General features: G+C 30.6%; 1 protein-coding gene across 1 annotated transcript in view; it reads right to left on the bottom strand.

Moving 5' to 3' along the window:
- Positions 1-8104: 8104 nt before the first annotated feature.
- Positions 8105-17403, bottom strand: part of LOC139493010 (phosphatidylinositol phosphatase PTPRQ-like) — a 279255-nt gene continuing 269956 nt past the window's right edge. The window contains exons 39-44 of the mRNA XM_071281153.1: positions 16430-16564; positions 15852-15977; positions 15053-15207; positions 11560-11704; positions 10266-10419; positions 8105-8189 (exon numbers count right to left, since the gene is read on the bottom strand). Coding sequence (XP_071137254.1) covers positions 8131-8189; positions 10266-10419; positions 11560-11704; positions 15053-15207; positions 15852-15977; positions 16430-16564 — 774 coding nt within the window. The 3' untranslated portion in view covers positions 8105-8130. The remainder of the gene's footprint in view (positions 8190-10265; positions 10420-11559; positions 11705-15052; positions 15208-15851; positions 15978-16429; positions 16565-17403) is intronic.

The following is a 17403-nucleotide window of genomic DNA, read 5'->3' as shown; positions in this document are numbered from 1 at the left end:
GTATGATATCTAATAAGTATTCTGGAGCGTCCTCTTTTATAATTTTGTAAAATAAAGTTAATTTCTTAACTTCCTGTCTAATCTTTAACTTTTCCCATCCTGTCTCTGAATAAAGTGATTGAGAGCTAGCATAGCATGTTAGTCCAGTGACAATATGTGCTGCTTTCTGCTTTCAGTTGTAATTTTTCTAATCTTTCAGAATTTAACTGTCCGCAATTATCCCAAACTTCAAAAGAATATTCTAGAACAGGCCTTATATTCCCTTTTTAGTTGGAATTTCAAACGTCTAAGAACATTTAATTGTCTTGATACTAATCAACATGCTTGGTCCACTTAGTCACTGCTTAAAAATATGTCTAAATGTTTATGACTAGTAACTGTACATGTATCTACCTGAACTCTGCCAAAATCAAAAAAGTTATTTTTTGAATTTTTGTTACTAAATAACTTGATATTAGTTTTATTTGGATTGAATTCAACTAACCAATCATTTGCCCAGGAATTAATATTTTGTAGATCGATATTTATCATAGATTGGAGAGTAGTTTCATCTGGAGCGGTATGTCCAATAGATGTATCATCTGCAAATATTCTACTCAGTCCAATCATATCATCTGCAATGTCATTAATGAATATCAGAAATAAAAGGGGACCAAGTACCTAACCCTGTGGAACACCAGCTTTAAGATTACTGAATTTGGAAGTCACCTCTTTTATCACTGTCCTCTGAGTTCTATTTGTTAAGTAACTTTCAAGCCATATTAACAGATTGCCTTTTATCTTTCTTACTTCAGAAGACCCCTTATCCAAACTCAATTGAATGCCTTGCTTACATAGGCAAAAGTTAAAAATTTATTATCTATATATATATATAAAGCTTACACAATAGAATGGTTCATCTCAATTCAATTTAGTTGATGAAAAATAAAGCAGCCGGGTATGAAACCAGACTGAAATTTATACAAAAGTTTATTAGAAAATAAATGATGAATATATGTTAATATATTATTTTTTCTAGTACCTTGCTCTCGCAAGAAAGAAGTGATACTGGTCTATAATTACACATCATTGACTTATCTTCATATTTTTTTATTGTTGTCTCTTTGATACATTCCACTGTTTCAATTCTAAAATACTTGCTCATTATAAAGACCCAATTCACATTGTAATACACTTCACTGATGCCACTCATAGACCTATATACTGAAAACTCAATTTAATAAAATAAATTACCAATTGAGAATTTTAAATATCAAAATATTTTTAATTAGCATAGCTCATGCTTTAAGCTCATACATGTAATAATGTGTTTCTGAGTAAGTCATTCAATATTTTTCTTAGTTTAAATAACTTCAATAACTTTAAACATCATGTTTGTAGAAATATTTTATTATTGATTTACAAAAATATACGATTTAGTGAATATTATTTAATCATGTAAATATTAATTGCATAAGTAAATAAATAGCTCGATCATGATAACCAATTAAAATGTAAAAATCCTGTTTGTATTAAATTTTTTCGACAAAAAGACTCATACAAAACGCAGTCTTAAGAAGTATGTAATTTTTTTTGTAAATCATTTCATTCATTAAATAAAACTAGAGGCTCTAAAGAGCCTGTGTTGCTCACCTTGGTATATGTGAATATTAAACGAAAGAAGCAGATAGATTCTTAGACAAAATTGTGTTTTGGTGATGGTGATGTGTTCGCTCATCTTACTTTAATGAACATTTTTGCTGCTTACAATAATCTCTATCTACAATGAACTTGGCCTAGTATAATCAGTGGAAAGTATTAGTAAAAATTTACAAATTTTATGAAAATTGTTAAAAATTGACTATAAACTCCTTAGGGGGTCAATTGACCATTTCAGTCATGTTGACTTATTTGTAAATCTTACTTTTTTGAACATTATTGCTGTTTATAGGTTATCTCTATCTATAATAGTATTCAAGATAATAATCAAAACAGTAAAATTTCCATAAAATTACCAATTCAGGGGCAGCAACCCAACAAAGGGTTGTCCCATTCATCTGAAAATTTAAAGGCAGATTTAATTGACCTGATAAACAATTTTACCCTTGTTAGATTTGCTCTAAATGCTTTGGTTTTAAAGTTACAAGTTAAAAACTGCATTTTACCTCTATGTTCTATTTTTAGCCAAAGCGGCCATCTTGGTTGGTTGACCGGGTCACCATACAGATTTTTAAACTAGATACCCCAATGATGATTGTGGCCAAGTTTGGTAGTTTCAGAGGAGAAGGTTTTTGTAAAAGATTACTAAGATGTACGAAAAATGGTTAAAAATTGACTATAAAGGGCAATAACTCCATACTCCTAATGGGGTCAACTGACCATTTCGGTCGTGTTGACTTATTTGTAAACTTTACTTTGCTGAACATAATTGCTGTTTACTGTTTATCTCTATCTATAATATTATTCAAGATAATAACCAAAAAAAGTAAAATTTCCATAAAATAATCAATACAGGGACAGCAACCCAACAACGAAATGTCTGATTCATCTGAAAATTTAAGGGCAGATAGATCTTGACCTGATGAACAATTTTATCTAGTCAGATTTGCTGTAAATGCTTTTGGTTTTGAGTTATAAGCCAAAAACCACATTTTACCCCTATGTTCTATTTTTATCCATGGCGGCCATCTTGATTTGATTGCTGGGTCACCAGATACATTTTCAAAACTAAATACCCCAAAGATGATTGTGGCCAAGTTTGGATTAATTTAGCCCAGTAGTTTCAGAGGAGAAGATTTTTGTAAAAGATTACTAAGATTTACAAAAAATGGTTAAAAATTGACTATAAAGGGCAGTAACTCCTGAAGGGTCAACTGACCATTTCGGTGATGTTGATTTATTTGTAAATCTTATTTTACTGAATATTATTGCTATTTACAGTTTATCTCTATGTATAATAATATTCAAGATAATAACCAAAAACAGCAAAATTTCCTTAAAATTACTTATTCATGGGCAGCAACCCAACAACGGGTAGTCCGGTTCATCTGAAAATTACAGGGCAGATAGATCTTGACCTGATAAACAATTTTACCCCCATGTCAGATTTGCTCTAAGTGCTTTGGTTTTTGAGTGATAAGCCAAAAACTGCATTTTACCCCTATGTTTTATTTTTAGCCATGGCGACTATATTGGTTGGTTGGCCGGGTCACTAGACACAACTTATAGACTAGATACCCTAATGATGATTTTGGCCAAGTTTGGTTTAATTTGGCCCAGTAGTTTCAGAGGAGAAGATTTTTGTAAAAGTTAATGACGCTGGACGCAAAGTGATGGATAATTTATCAAACAAGATCATCTTGGTTTCAGATTTTTACCATGAAATTGCAGTTTTTACATGAAACTAAGTACAATGAACTACAAATGTTCGTTATGATGTGAACTTTTACCAGTACATGCCAAATTATAATTTCAAATTATTTCAATGTTTATTAAACAAGGAAACTGATAGTGTGATAGTTTGGGTTGCTATCATAATGCATCTGTACTATGATAATATTTTAATATGGCAATATGTTAATATGGAGAAAAAACATCATGATCAGGGTCTCATTGGAGGGACGGTCTGATTTCTGTATCCCACTTATCATTGAAGTATTAACTGTTGTAATTTCATCCTGTTTCCTGTTTTCAGGCTTAATAATTTGACTTTATCGAGAAACCCTTACAAATAAATTAGCCAATCTGGCATCACACTCAAACCACAATGAGATCCACTATAATGGATTGATTTTTGAAAGTAAATGAAAGTTTTCATGTAAGTATAAGCATACATGAGGCAAATAGAAATATATAGTTCAGGTAAAGTCAGTTAAAGCATAAACTTTATAAAAACACCATAAAGCACTTTAAGCTGATGGGGAAAGTATTTCTTGCTTGAGACAGAAAATGTTATTTATGGGACCTTTTTCAACTTTATCTAAATATCACACAAATATGTCCTCAACAGAAAAAAACCTATGATTTGATAGATGATCAGGAATGTTGTGCATGTATAATGGATTTCAAAATATTCCTTTAAAAACTTTTTCTATATTTCACATGATCTAAAAGAGGCATTGAATACTTGAATGAACCATTCAAAGCATCATAGGGAAAATGAGTTTAATTTGGAGCCAAAATCCCTTTTGCTTTGCCTTAAATCTTAAGGAGCAAACCAGACATAATATGCTATTTATACTTCATTTGGTTTTTATCCATTAATGTTACATGATGTCTGTAAATGAGAAATGAGAAGGTTTTGCAATTTTTCAAAATGAATGATGTCTACAAGAAAAAAATGAATCCAGCAGAAGAAGAATGTTTCTAGTCACCATATTTTATTGTTACTAACTGTGTTTACACTCTTCAAATATAGATCATTCTAATTAGCAAAAATCTTATTCTAACAAAATAATGCCTTGATTAATACCCATGAATTTTTAATTTATTCTTATTTCATAGAAATATAAAGTTTTAAGTTAAGTTGTAATAACTTTGATTAAAGATAAATTATTCAAATCCTGACCTTACTAGACCATCGTCAAGGTCGTAAATCACTTCCCTACCTTTAGTTCATAAATTCCCTTTTTAATTTCTCATCTTGTCTTAACTTAATCTGGTGAGGTGTACACCTCAATCATACTAGCAATGCTCTTTACAATAAAAATTTAAAAAACAAGAGTGCACACACTGAAATGTCTCTCCTTCTTTACTAATCATTGATATTATGTTGATAGTCCTAAGTATAAAGCTTTATTACAACTGTCACATAAACTTAACATGAACCAAGATAACTAAATAAAGACCAATGAACTATGAGAATGAGGTCAAGGTCAGATGAACCATGCCAGGCAGACATATACAGCTAACAATGCTTCCATACAACAATTATAGTTTATCTATTACTTATAGTTTAAGAAAAATAGACCAAAACACAAAAACTTAACACTGATCAATGAACCGTGAAAATAATTTCAAGGTCAAATAAAACCTGCGCCACTGACATATAGATCATATAATATTTCTATACACCAAATATAGTTGACCTATGGCTTATAGTATTAGATAAAGTGACCAAAACTCAAAAACTTAACTTTGACCACTGAACCATGAAAATGAGGTCAAGGTCAGATGACATCTGCCTGCTAGACATGTACACCTTACAATCATTCCATACAACAAATATAGTAGACCTATTGCATAAAGTATGAGAAAAACAGACCAAAACACAAAAACTTAACTATAACCACTGAACCATGAAAATGAAGTCAAGGTCAGATGACACCTGCCAGTTGGACATGTACACCTTACAGTCCTTCCATACACTGAATATATTAGCCCTATTGCTTATCGTATCTGAGATATGGACTTGACCACCAAAACTTAACCTTGTTCACTGATCCATGAAATGAGGTTGAGGTCAAGATAAAACTGTCTGACGGGCATGAGGACCTTGCAAGGTACGCACATACCTTATATAATTATCCTATTACTTATAATAAGAGAGAATTCAATATTACAAAAAATCTGAACTTTTTTCAAGTGGTCACTGAACCATGAAAATGAGGTCAAGGACATTGGACATGTGACTGACAGAAACTTCGTAACATGAGGCATCTATATACAAAGTATGAACCATCCAGGTCTTCCACCTTCTAAAATATAAAACTTTTAAGAAGTTAGCTAATGCCGCCGCTGGATCACTATCCCTATGTCGAGCTTTCTGCAACAAAAGTTGCAGGCTCGACAAAAAAAGGATGTCATAGAAAAATTAAAAACTGTTTTCTCTACATAAACTTGATTTGATACAGGAAAGTAATGACAAAATGTCTTAAAGTGGCATCTAACACTACAGGGAGATAACTCTGGAAAATCAGTTCAACGTTTTAATTATGTTGTGTTGTTAAGGGAATATTTAAAAACTTCTTAATGATCAAAATAAATGTCTGTCAAACTGCTATATAACCAGTGAGGGCCCTCATGGGGTTTTTGATTATGTGATTACTTGGCCGTTTTTTTAATGATTATTTGATTATTAAGCCAAATATTTCATGATTATTTGATTACCTAGGACTGTATTTTTAGTTTATGATTATTTGATTACTAAAGATAAGCAAATATTTAATGATTATGTGATTATATTGGCAAAAAAATGGTGATTATGTGATTACTAGGACCCCCCATGAGGGGCCTCACCAGTGTAATTTTTCTGATAAAATGGTTGGTTCAATGTTTTTGAAATTTTTATATTTTTGTCAATACTTTGTAAAAATTTTATGAAAATTAAACGAGCCAAATTAATTTTAGTGAAAGTGTTGGGTACCACCTTCAAGCTCGCATGACATGATAAAAGTTGAGATGCTAGGGACAATAGGCCCAATAATGGTTACATAAAGAGAAATAAAAATTGACATAACAAACATCCTTTGCATAGAATTAAGTGATCATGCATATGAGTAATACAAATGTATTTAATATCTGCCCTCAAACTTGAATAAGTGAATAAAAATTAACTTATGTTGAACAAATTTATCATCTTGTGCTGATGGAGTTGTTAGTTGATAACACTATTATTGAGCATAACAAGATCAGAATTATGATATAGGTCTTTGTAAATATATATATATATAAAAACACAAACAATTTGCAGATAAGTTATATATAAAAATATATATGTTAGCACATAATAGACATCTAAATAAACATGATAAACCATTTATACAACTAACAATAACAATAAACAATGTCTTTTGTAATAAACAGCTTACCATTAAACAAGGAAAGTCAAATGTAATATATAAGTTCTAGAGTAAATATATATAAACTATAAGAATATAAATGTAAATTTTGATTAGGTTTACGGAATGTTTCAGATAAAAAAATTGTGTATATAAATTTATTTTAATCTTTTGGGTGGGGTTTCCTTTGGTTAATCTACAAAAATTTGTGTACAGATGCTTGTTGTTTTATAATAGTGTGCCAAACCCAACTTTGATTGAGCTTTTGCTATTGTAGGATCAAAATCGTACAAGCTATACTAGTCAAAATGATACAAACATTAAAAAAAATCTGTTGAATGACAGCCACTCTTTTTGAAAATAATATCAAAATCATACAAAATTACTATCAAATTTTAAAATTTAAGGCATTAATATTAAATCATTGTTTGTTTACATAATTGTGAGCACCAAAGCTTTCTGTAATAGAACATGATAAAATTTAAAAAGCTTTTTAAAAACTTATACTTGTTTAAGGTTATGATGGGTTATAACTTATGTTGGTTGAAATACAGATTCTGTGTCCAGTCTTTGCTTACAAGGATCTGAAAATGTTCTGTTCTTCTTTTTATTTTGAACACCTTTTGTGATTCTCTTGTTTTATCATAACAATACCAACCTTCAAATTTTTGAAAGCAGAATCCTCATTAGATGATGTTATAAATAATGGGAACAGAGGGAAGAACTAGATCTATGTACTCTTTCCAAATAAAAAGGTTTTTTAAATAACTGTTGAAAAAGCACAAAAATTGAGGGGCCAGGGTGCTTGTTTTCGAGATATAAGCCATTAAAAATTTGGTTGGAAATTATTCTCTAGATTTTTCATACATTTAATATAGGCAATTTTTTTCTTTCAAAAGCAACTTAAAAATAACAAAACTTGAGAAGAATTTCAAATATGGCATACTAAACTATATGTAAAACAATTATGCAATAAAAAGTAGGGGTTAGTATACAAAATTTCTAACTGCATGCATAAATCTTAATGATTCCAATAATCTGCCAAAAATTCAAGAGGAGCTAACATCCATTAAGCGTAGACAAAGACACAAAATCTGTTTTTTAATTACATAACAGTCTCATAACAGGAGATTTTGACTATATTTAAATTGTTATGAATTTACAATCTATAATTTGAAGTTAAACAAGTTAAATATTCAGTATACACATGTAAAATAATGAAAAAATATTATTTAAAGCAAATAAAAATATTATTTTTTTTGTTATAAATCATAATAACAGATTTCTGAACAAAATACAACCTATGTCACTTTCACAATTGCATAGACATAATAATATCACAATTCTTTTGGATTACTGTGGAGATCACATGTTATAACTCAGTCTTTGGTTGTGCCATATCAACATTCTGGTAAAGATCTTGATCAGGCTCTACAACAGAAAGTTAATAAAAATATTAAAGTTTCATCAAGCTTCATTTTATCATCAAGCATAATATTCATTTCTTCAAGAGTGATTACAGATACCAAAGGGATAACCAAACTCAAAAGTCTATAACAAACTGACAATGCCATTGCAAAACATGAAGAAAAATCAAAGTGATGGATATCACTCATGGAAAGATTAGAACAGTAGTTTGAATTGTTTCATATTAAGGTATGGTGGGGGAAAAATGAACATTTATAAAGCACTATTGCTGAAAATTGCATTTACAGCAGGTCTTATGAAGAAAATAATGCTTTTCCAGTATGAGGATAAAATGAGCTCAAATTAATTAATATGGGTCTCTAAATTTACACAATTTTATTTAAACTGCAGTTTATATCTATTCGAAATTATGTTGCTGGTTCTGAACATTTTTCAAAAAAACAAAAAAATGCAAAAATTCTTCTAGTAAATGTTACCAAATATCCTTGTAAGACATAAATTTAGATCAACAGCTAAAAGCATTAAAGTGCCAACAAAAATCATCTAAAAATGTTGTTTTGGGGCATTTTGTAAGTTGAAACAGAGGTAATATTGCATTGAAAATTAAAAGTTTTAGAGTGCCTTTTGATCAAATTTAAATGTATTTTTCAACACAGGGCATTTTCAATTTTATTTTCAAAGTAAACTAATTAATAAAACTAATTTTATTGAAATGTGGATTCTTTCTTGATTGCAAAAATATATATTTACTTCTAATACAAATTCAAATGACTAAAATAGATATAATGATTGATGGGAAATAAACTAATAAACAAAGGTTTGTTATAATTAAAAGTTTATAAATTTTAAAACTGTTTCAGGCCAATTCCTGATAAAAAAAGTGAACTAATCTAAATTGTTGATTAATTACAGATGATTATTGGAAATTTATCAAGCCTTTTATATATTCATATTTATATTTATATTCATATTTCATTTTTTTAAGATCTTGTTAATCCATTAATCAACTATCTTTCAGATATAATTTACAGAATTATTTTTTTGTAATGTAGATCAAAAGTAATTGGCAATAAATAAATCTATCATCCTTATAAATATCAAACAAATAATACACACATTTGTGTAATCAATTATGAGGTCAAATACTTGTGTATTAAGAATTAGATGCATATTGGAGTGGTCTGTTATTTATGTGTATGTTAACGCTATACAACTTGTAAACTGTATATTTATGCATATTATACTGATAAACTGTATTGTTTAAAGTAAATAAAGAATTGAATTGAATTGAGTGGTCTATATAATTATGTAAGACTGAGGTTGATAGGTAATGTGGTCAATTTGATTGGCAGTTTAGGGGGTGAGGCATTGTAATTAAAGGTCCACCTTGTCTCTGATTGTTTAGTGATAATGACAGTTGTCAATCATACTAGTTGAATCAATACCCACTTACCTAATCAAAATGTTTTTAAAAAAGCCTGCACATAAACACACCTTAATGACACATATTCTTGAATGAACTGCTCCAATAATATACCCAGTTTTTTCAGTTTATTTGTGTATTATGTGCACATACATGAGAACTATAGGGAACTATATTTTAGTATGAATACATTTAGTAACAGTAGCTAACCTGTCCTGTTGTTAGGGAGGGTGGTGCCTAAGTAAATATTTAGAACAAGTTCTAATCTTTCCAAAAACACAAAACTCATCATAGTAAACTTAAGACTAAAGCTATTATCATGGGGAGGGGGAAGGATCAATCATTATCCCGGACTTCAAAACCCAGATTCCGGAGTTCAAATAAAGGTCCTACCCCCTCCACTCTATTGTGTGAAAAAACAGTGATGATCTCAGATATGTACTTAAAAACATCATTAAAATATTTCATACTGATAATTAGTAATTTTTGGTAATTTAAAAAAAAATCTGGAATATTTGTCCATTGGCATTGGTATTTATCAAACTCTTTAACAAGACTGAGTTTTCTGTTATTTTCAAAACAAATCAAAAGTCTGATAAAAAACATATCATATTACTTCAACTATTCTGAATTGTTTCGTCAATGATAAAACCTACCAAAAGCATCATTGCTGTAAATATTATCCTGATTATTTGGATTGCCAACATTGCCGTAAAGCCCTTCACCGTCACCTTCTCCTTCCTCTATTTCTTTCTGTCTTTTCTTCTCTAGGATATCTTTGATACAATCATGGATAAAGATATACTGTTGCTGTAAGTTAAAGAATAACAGAATATTAGTTTACAAATCTATATGATTGATTAAATATTATGCTACTGCTAGTGGGACTGGCAAAAGGAACCCTGATGGAACATTATATGATCTCTCCTTTCAAATATTGAATGTTGATTGTTTTTGGTGTTTTAACACAACTTTTAAGCACTTCATTTAGGCCATTTCATGGCAGTCAATTTTTATTGGAGGAGGAAGCCAGAGTGCCCGGAAAAAATGACGACTTCGATAGGAAAACTGACAATCCTATTCAATTAAGATTGGAGCCTAGTGCACCTGCGGGGTTCAAACTCAGAACCTCAGTGATTAATATTGAATGGAGATATATCATTATCTTGTCTGTCCTAAATGGAGAGTTACATTTTCAAGACAAAAAGGGATAGAAAAACAATACCTAGAATTCAAATATAGAAAAATATTCAAAGAAGGATTGAACAACATATTAAGTAGCAACTAAGTAGTAACTGTATTGTATTTTAAGCTCAGACAGCATCAATTAGTGATCTGATAGTCCCAAATTAAGTTTACTGTCGACGTCTTAGCTGAGGCAGAAAACTAGTATTTGCAACCATCAAATAACCAATTAATGCCTTTGGGGCTTAGAATACAATATGATTATCTCCATTCTAATGAAACTGACAGCGTTAAAACATGCATTTAAAATCTGTCATACTTCATCTGCACTTCTGCATGTTTTTTCATAGCATCAATTGTCAATTGATGCCATGAAAATAAGTGACATAATATCCAATCAAATTGAACGTTACAATTGATGTTGCATCAGAATAATTCATGGAATATTTGTATCACATGAATGAGTTATCAGTATTATTCAGTCACAGGTTGATAATTTTTCAATATTTTAATCATCAGACTAGTTATTTTTCCATTACTTTGAACAAAGATTTTTTGTTGGAAATGAATTAGAATATGACAGGAACTATATCTTTTCCTACGCATACACATTTCAATTCTTTGATGCTACTTCAATTCATTGACAATGTTTTGACAACACTTATTGTTGTATGTCAGAGGAATGAAAGAATCAGATATGTGAAATATGCAATTACTTAACCCATTAATACATGTAATAATCAGTTCATTAACAACATTAATTACCTCAGTTTGTACCATGTACATTCGACATTTTCTCATCTTAACCACAAAATCAAAAATGTCAATGGTAGAATTAAAATCATGTTCTTTGATAAACTGCATCATGTGATCCAGGGCAATAAATGTTCCTGTCCTTCCAACACCAGCACTGTAAATATAGAACATGATTTAGATATGATATCACTAATATTGGTAGTATCATGTGATCAAGGGCAATAAATGTAACGGTCCTTCCAACACCAGCACTGTAAATATAGAACATGATTTAGATATGATATCACTAATATTGGTAGTATCATGTGATCAAGGGAAATAAATGTAACGGTCCTTCCAACACCAGCACTGTAAATATAGAACATGATTTAGATATGATATCACTAATATTGGTAGTATCATGTGATCAAGGGCAATAAATGTAACGGTCCTTCAAACACCAGCACTGTAAATATAGAACATGATTTAGATATGATATCACTAATATTGGTAGTATCATGTGATCAAGGGCAATAAATGTAACGGTCCTTCCAACACCAGCACTGTAAATATAGAACATGATTTAGATATGATATCACTAATATTGGTAGTATCATGTGATCAAGGGCAATAAATGTAACGGTCCTTCCAACACCAGCACTGTAAATATAGAACATGATTTAGATATGATATCACTAATATTGGTAGTATCATGTGATCAAGGGCAATAAATGTAACGGTCCTTCCAACACCAGCACTGTAAATATAGAACATGATTTAGATATGATATCACTAATATTGGTAGTATCATGTGATCAAGGGCAATAAATGTAACGGTCCTTCCAACACCAGCACTGTAAATATAGAACATGATTTAGATATGATATCACTAATATTGGTAGTATCATGTGATCAAGGGCAATAAATGTAACGGTCCTTCAAACACCAGCACTGTAAATATAGAACATGATTTAGATATGATATCACTAATATTGGTAGTATCATGTGATCAAGGGCAATAAATGTAACGGTCCTTCCAACACCAGCACTGTAAATATAGAACATGATTTAGATATGATATCACTAATATTGGTAGTATCATGTGATCAAGGGCAATAAATGTAACGGTCCTTCCAACACCAGCACTGTAAATATAGAACATGATTTAGATATGATATCACTAATATTGGTAGTATCATGTGATCAAGGGCAATAAATGTAACGGTCCTTCCAACACCAGCACTGTAAATATAGAACATGATTTAGATATGATATCACTAATATTGGTAGTATCATGTGATCAAGGGCAATAAATGTAACGGTCCTTCAAACACCAGCACTGTAAATATAGAACATGATTTAGATATGATATCACTAATATTGGTAGTATCATGTGATCAAGGGCAATAAATGTAACGGTCCTTCCAACACCAGCACTGTAAATATAGAACATGATTTAGATATGATATCACTAATATTGGTAGTATCATGTGATCAAGGGCAATAAATGTAACGGTCCTTCAAACACCAGCACTGTAAATATAGAACATGATTTAGATATGATATCACTAATATTGGTAGTATCATGTGATCAAGGGCAATAAATGTAACGGTCCTTCCAACACCAGCACTGTAAATATAGAACATGATTTAGATATGATATCACTAATATTGGTAGTATCATGTGATCAAGGGCAATAAATGTAACGGTCCTTCAAACACCAGCACTGTAAATATAGAACATGATTTAGATATGATATCACTAATATTGGTAGTATCATGTGATCAAGGGCAATAAATGTAACGGTCCTTCCAACACCAGCACTGTAAATATAGAACATGATTTAGATATGATATCACTAATATTGGTAGTATCATGTGATCAAGGGCAATAAATGTAACGGTCCTTCCAACACCAGCACTGTAAATATAGAACATGATTTAGATATGATATCACTAATATTGGTAGTATCATGTGATCAAGGGCAATAAATGTAACGGTCCTTCCAACACCAGCACTGTAAATATAGAACATGATTTAGATATGATATCACTAATATTGGTAGTATCATGTGATCAAGGGCAATAAATGTAACGGTCCTTCCAACACCAGCACTGTAAATATAGAACATGATTTAGATATGATATCACTAATATTGGTAGTATCATGTGATCAAGGGCAATAAATGTAACGGTCCTTCAAACACCAGCACTGTAAATATAGAACATGATTTAGATATGATATCACTAATATTGGTAGTATCATGTGATCAAGGGCAATAAATGTAGCGGTCCTTCCAACACCAGCACTGTAAATATAGAACATGATTTAGATATGATATCACTAATATTGGTAGTATCATGTGATCAAGGGAAATAAATGTAACGGTCCTTCCAACACCAGCACTGTAAATATAGAACATGATTTAGATATGATATCACTAATATTGGTAGTATCATGTGATCAAGGGCAATAAATGTAACGGTCCTTCCAACACCAGCACTGTAAATATAGAACATGATTTAGATATGATATCACTAATATTGGTAGTATCATGTGATCAAGGGCAATAAATGTAACGGTCCTTCCAACACCAGCACTGTAAATATAGAACATGATTTAGATATGATATCACTAATATTGGTAGTATCATGTGATCAAGGGCAATAAATGTAACGGTCCTACAACACCAGCACTGTAAATATAGAACATGATTTAGATATGATATCACTAATATTGGTAGTATCATGTGGTCAAGGGCAATAAATGTTCCTGTTCTGCCAACTCCAGCACTGTAAATATAGAACATGATTTAGATAAGTAACATTACCTTATACTGTTAAAGTATACCATCTGTGGGTGTCATAAGATTTTTATATTGTTTGATTTTTTTTGGTGCCACATTCAGCATTATTGGCTTTTCCAGAATTAAATGCATGTGGAAATGGGAGCAACTTATTAAAGACCTCAACTACCCTTTACATGATTTACCTGTATTCTACAAAATATCTAAGTAAAAGGTAACACCTGTAATTAGGTGCCTCCCGTCCCCTCCCCTACTATGATAAATTTTGAGACAGCACTAACTCTGCTATGGATTATGATCAATTAATTTGATTTGACATCCCCAAAAAAGAAAATCCCTGCTACAATATTTGGTCCCTTAAAAACCTTTTTATGGGTAAGTACACAACTTTGGTGACACATATTTTTAAATGTTTTAAATCGCCAGTCATGACTTGACAACTCTGTCACATGTATGCAATAGGAAGCTTGTTTTCTATCTTCAGAGAACTTTTCTTTTTAAAATTCCTTAAAGCAAAACTATAAGTTATTCTATGATGTGAATGCTGGATTCATAAATCTAATAATAACTTCAAAGTAAAAAAATAAAGTCTATATTCATGACACAAATAAGGAAAAAATTGTTGAGATCATGCTAGTAAATATTGATTTTTTTAAAAATAAAATTTCTATAGTTTTGGATAGTAGATAATAATCTGACTCAAAATGTGCACTTACCTGCAATGAACAATCATTGGTACTCTGCTCTCTGGAATGGTCACATGACTGCGTACGTTGGAGATGAAGTCAACCATGACATCATTCTGTACATTGGCTGAGAAATCTTTCCAATTAAGGAAATGGAAATGTTTTAATGTCCTGGATTTGTCACCCTAGAACAAATTTTGCACTAGTTATTATACATGTTGAACAGGTTTAAATTTTGACATACGATTTCTAGCTGTGAACTTTTAATAGTCTTTTAGTGAAATGATATGCAATTTGAACAAGTTTTAACTCATTGGCTTTTAAAAAAATTATTAAACTTATATACTGGTACTGAGTGCCAATAGAAAGAATCACATCATATTCTATTTAACCTAATTTGGTACCTAATTAATCCATTCCTCAAACACTTTGTATATTTGTTAATTAAATTTATGATCTACCATCATCTTTTTCAGTTAAAAAACTTGAGACCTACTAAGAGCAAAATCAAAACCCCAAAAATTAGTTAATTCTGTGTTTATTTTAATATTTGATATCCCTTGCTAACTGCTATGAGGGTTAAAATTATGGCAATAATTTGCCATCTAAAGAGTTATATTTGATCATTCTTTTAAAGCATCATTAGTTAATGTTATAATCTCATCATATCTAATGGCCTGAAAATTGATAAAAAGTTTGTCTAGGCTTATCAAGAGAGGACATTAAAAAAGGTTTGATTTTCATATCAAATGAAAAATACATGTATGTGTATGTACTGTGTAGAGGTTGCGTAACTATTGGCATTAAGATTACATTCTACAAAACTTACCAGAGTCAGTTTAAATATTCTGAATTCATATGTGTTGATTGTCGAACAAGATTGCATGTCCACAACGATATCTCCATACTGTTTGGCTTCTGATTGTTCTGTTGGCCAGTAAGTTTCACATTTTATCTGAAATTATCAATAATGAAAAAAAGAAAACAATAAAAGAGTCTTCCTTACTTTTAAGCTTTATGTCTAAAAGATATTTGTAAACAAAGGGAGCTAACTCTAATTGTTTTGCATGACACAAAATTAACTGAGAGAAAAACATTAATAAGGAAAGTATGATTGAAGCATAAAAGCTGGTTGTCCTTAATTTTATTTCAAAGAATTACAAAAGAAACAAACATTCCTTTTGATGAATCCACAAAATTACAAACCACAAACAGATTTTGATTAGTCATAAATGGCACCACATTATCTAAATTATTCCTGAGAGGGTGTCATACTATTTTCTGGAACATTCATAAACATATTATTTTCATCCAATACAAATCATACACAGAGAGGGATTTGAAACATAAGTAATAAATTGGCAAAGTCTTCTTAACAATGAGAAAATCATGTGTTAGGGTACCTACCCTGCCATCTTCTTTAGCTAATGTCAACATGACGATAATAGAAACACTCTGTTCCCAAACCATTCTCCAGAAGTCATCAATAGTACTAGGTATAGGTCCTTGTGAGGCTATGTACTCTCTCTGGGATTTGTAGCCCTGTAAAATAAGATGTAGTATGCAAAATCAGAAACTCACAACTAAACAACAATTTCATATGAAAAGACATATAATACTAACCAAATGTTAATAACCTTGAAAATATGAAATTTAACAGATAGTTTTTTAAAGAGCATGCAATAGCACAGCAGTTTCATTTCTACCTAAGGCTGGCAAGTAACATTTATAACAGATTATTACATTGGTTGCAATAAATTACATTGATTTTCCAGTTAAATAAAAACCGATAATTTCACATGTGAAATAAACATGGTTATTTCACTCTATGACGTCATACAACAATAGGCGTTGTCAAGACGTCGATTCAGATCAAAACAAATTGTAAATGCGTAGGAAAAACATATAGTCCCTTACATTTTCTACATTAATTTCATAAAAAAAGCCATTTGACAATGTAATAAAAAGTGTAACTAATCGCCGTATTTGAATATCAAAAATAAGACAACTTGTGACCGAACGCCGCTATGGATTAAACTCGTGCTGCGCACTCGTTTAATCCATGCGTCGTTCGGTCACGTGTTGTCTTATTTTTTGATATTCAAATACAGCGATTAGTTATACTATAATTATTATGACTTACATATATATTGTGTGATGAAAATCAAAGGTTAACAATATTGTTCTCAATATGAATATGCTTTATAATTAGGCACTGTATATAAAGCACATTGAGAAGAATTCAATAGACAAAATAATAAGTTTATATACTAGGTATCGACAATAAATAAAACTTTGATTTGATTTTGATTTGATCGATCTTCATTACAAAATAAGCCATCATAAAATTCAAACAAGAGGCCCATTTAAATATCTCCTGT

Source organism: Mytilus edulis, chromosome 10 (genome assembly GCF_963676685.1).
Source record: "Mytilus edulis chromosome 10, xbMytEdul2.2, whole genome shotgun sequence".
Lineage (NCBI taxonomy): Eukaryota > Metazoa > Mollusca > Bivalvia > Mytilida > Mytilidae > Mytilus > Mytilus edulis.
This window is presented reverse-complemented; position numbering and strand designations above follow the sequence as displayed.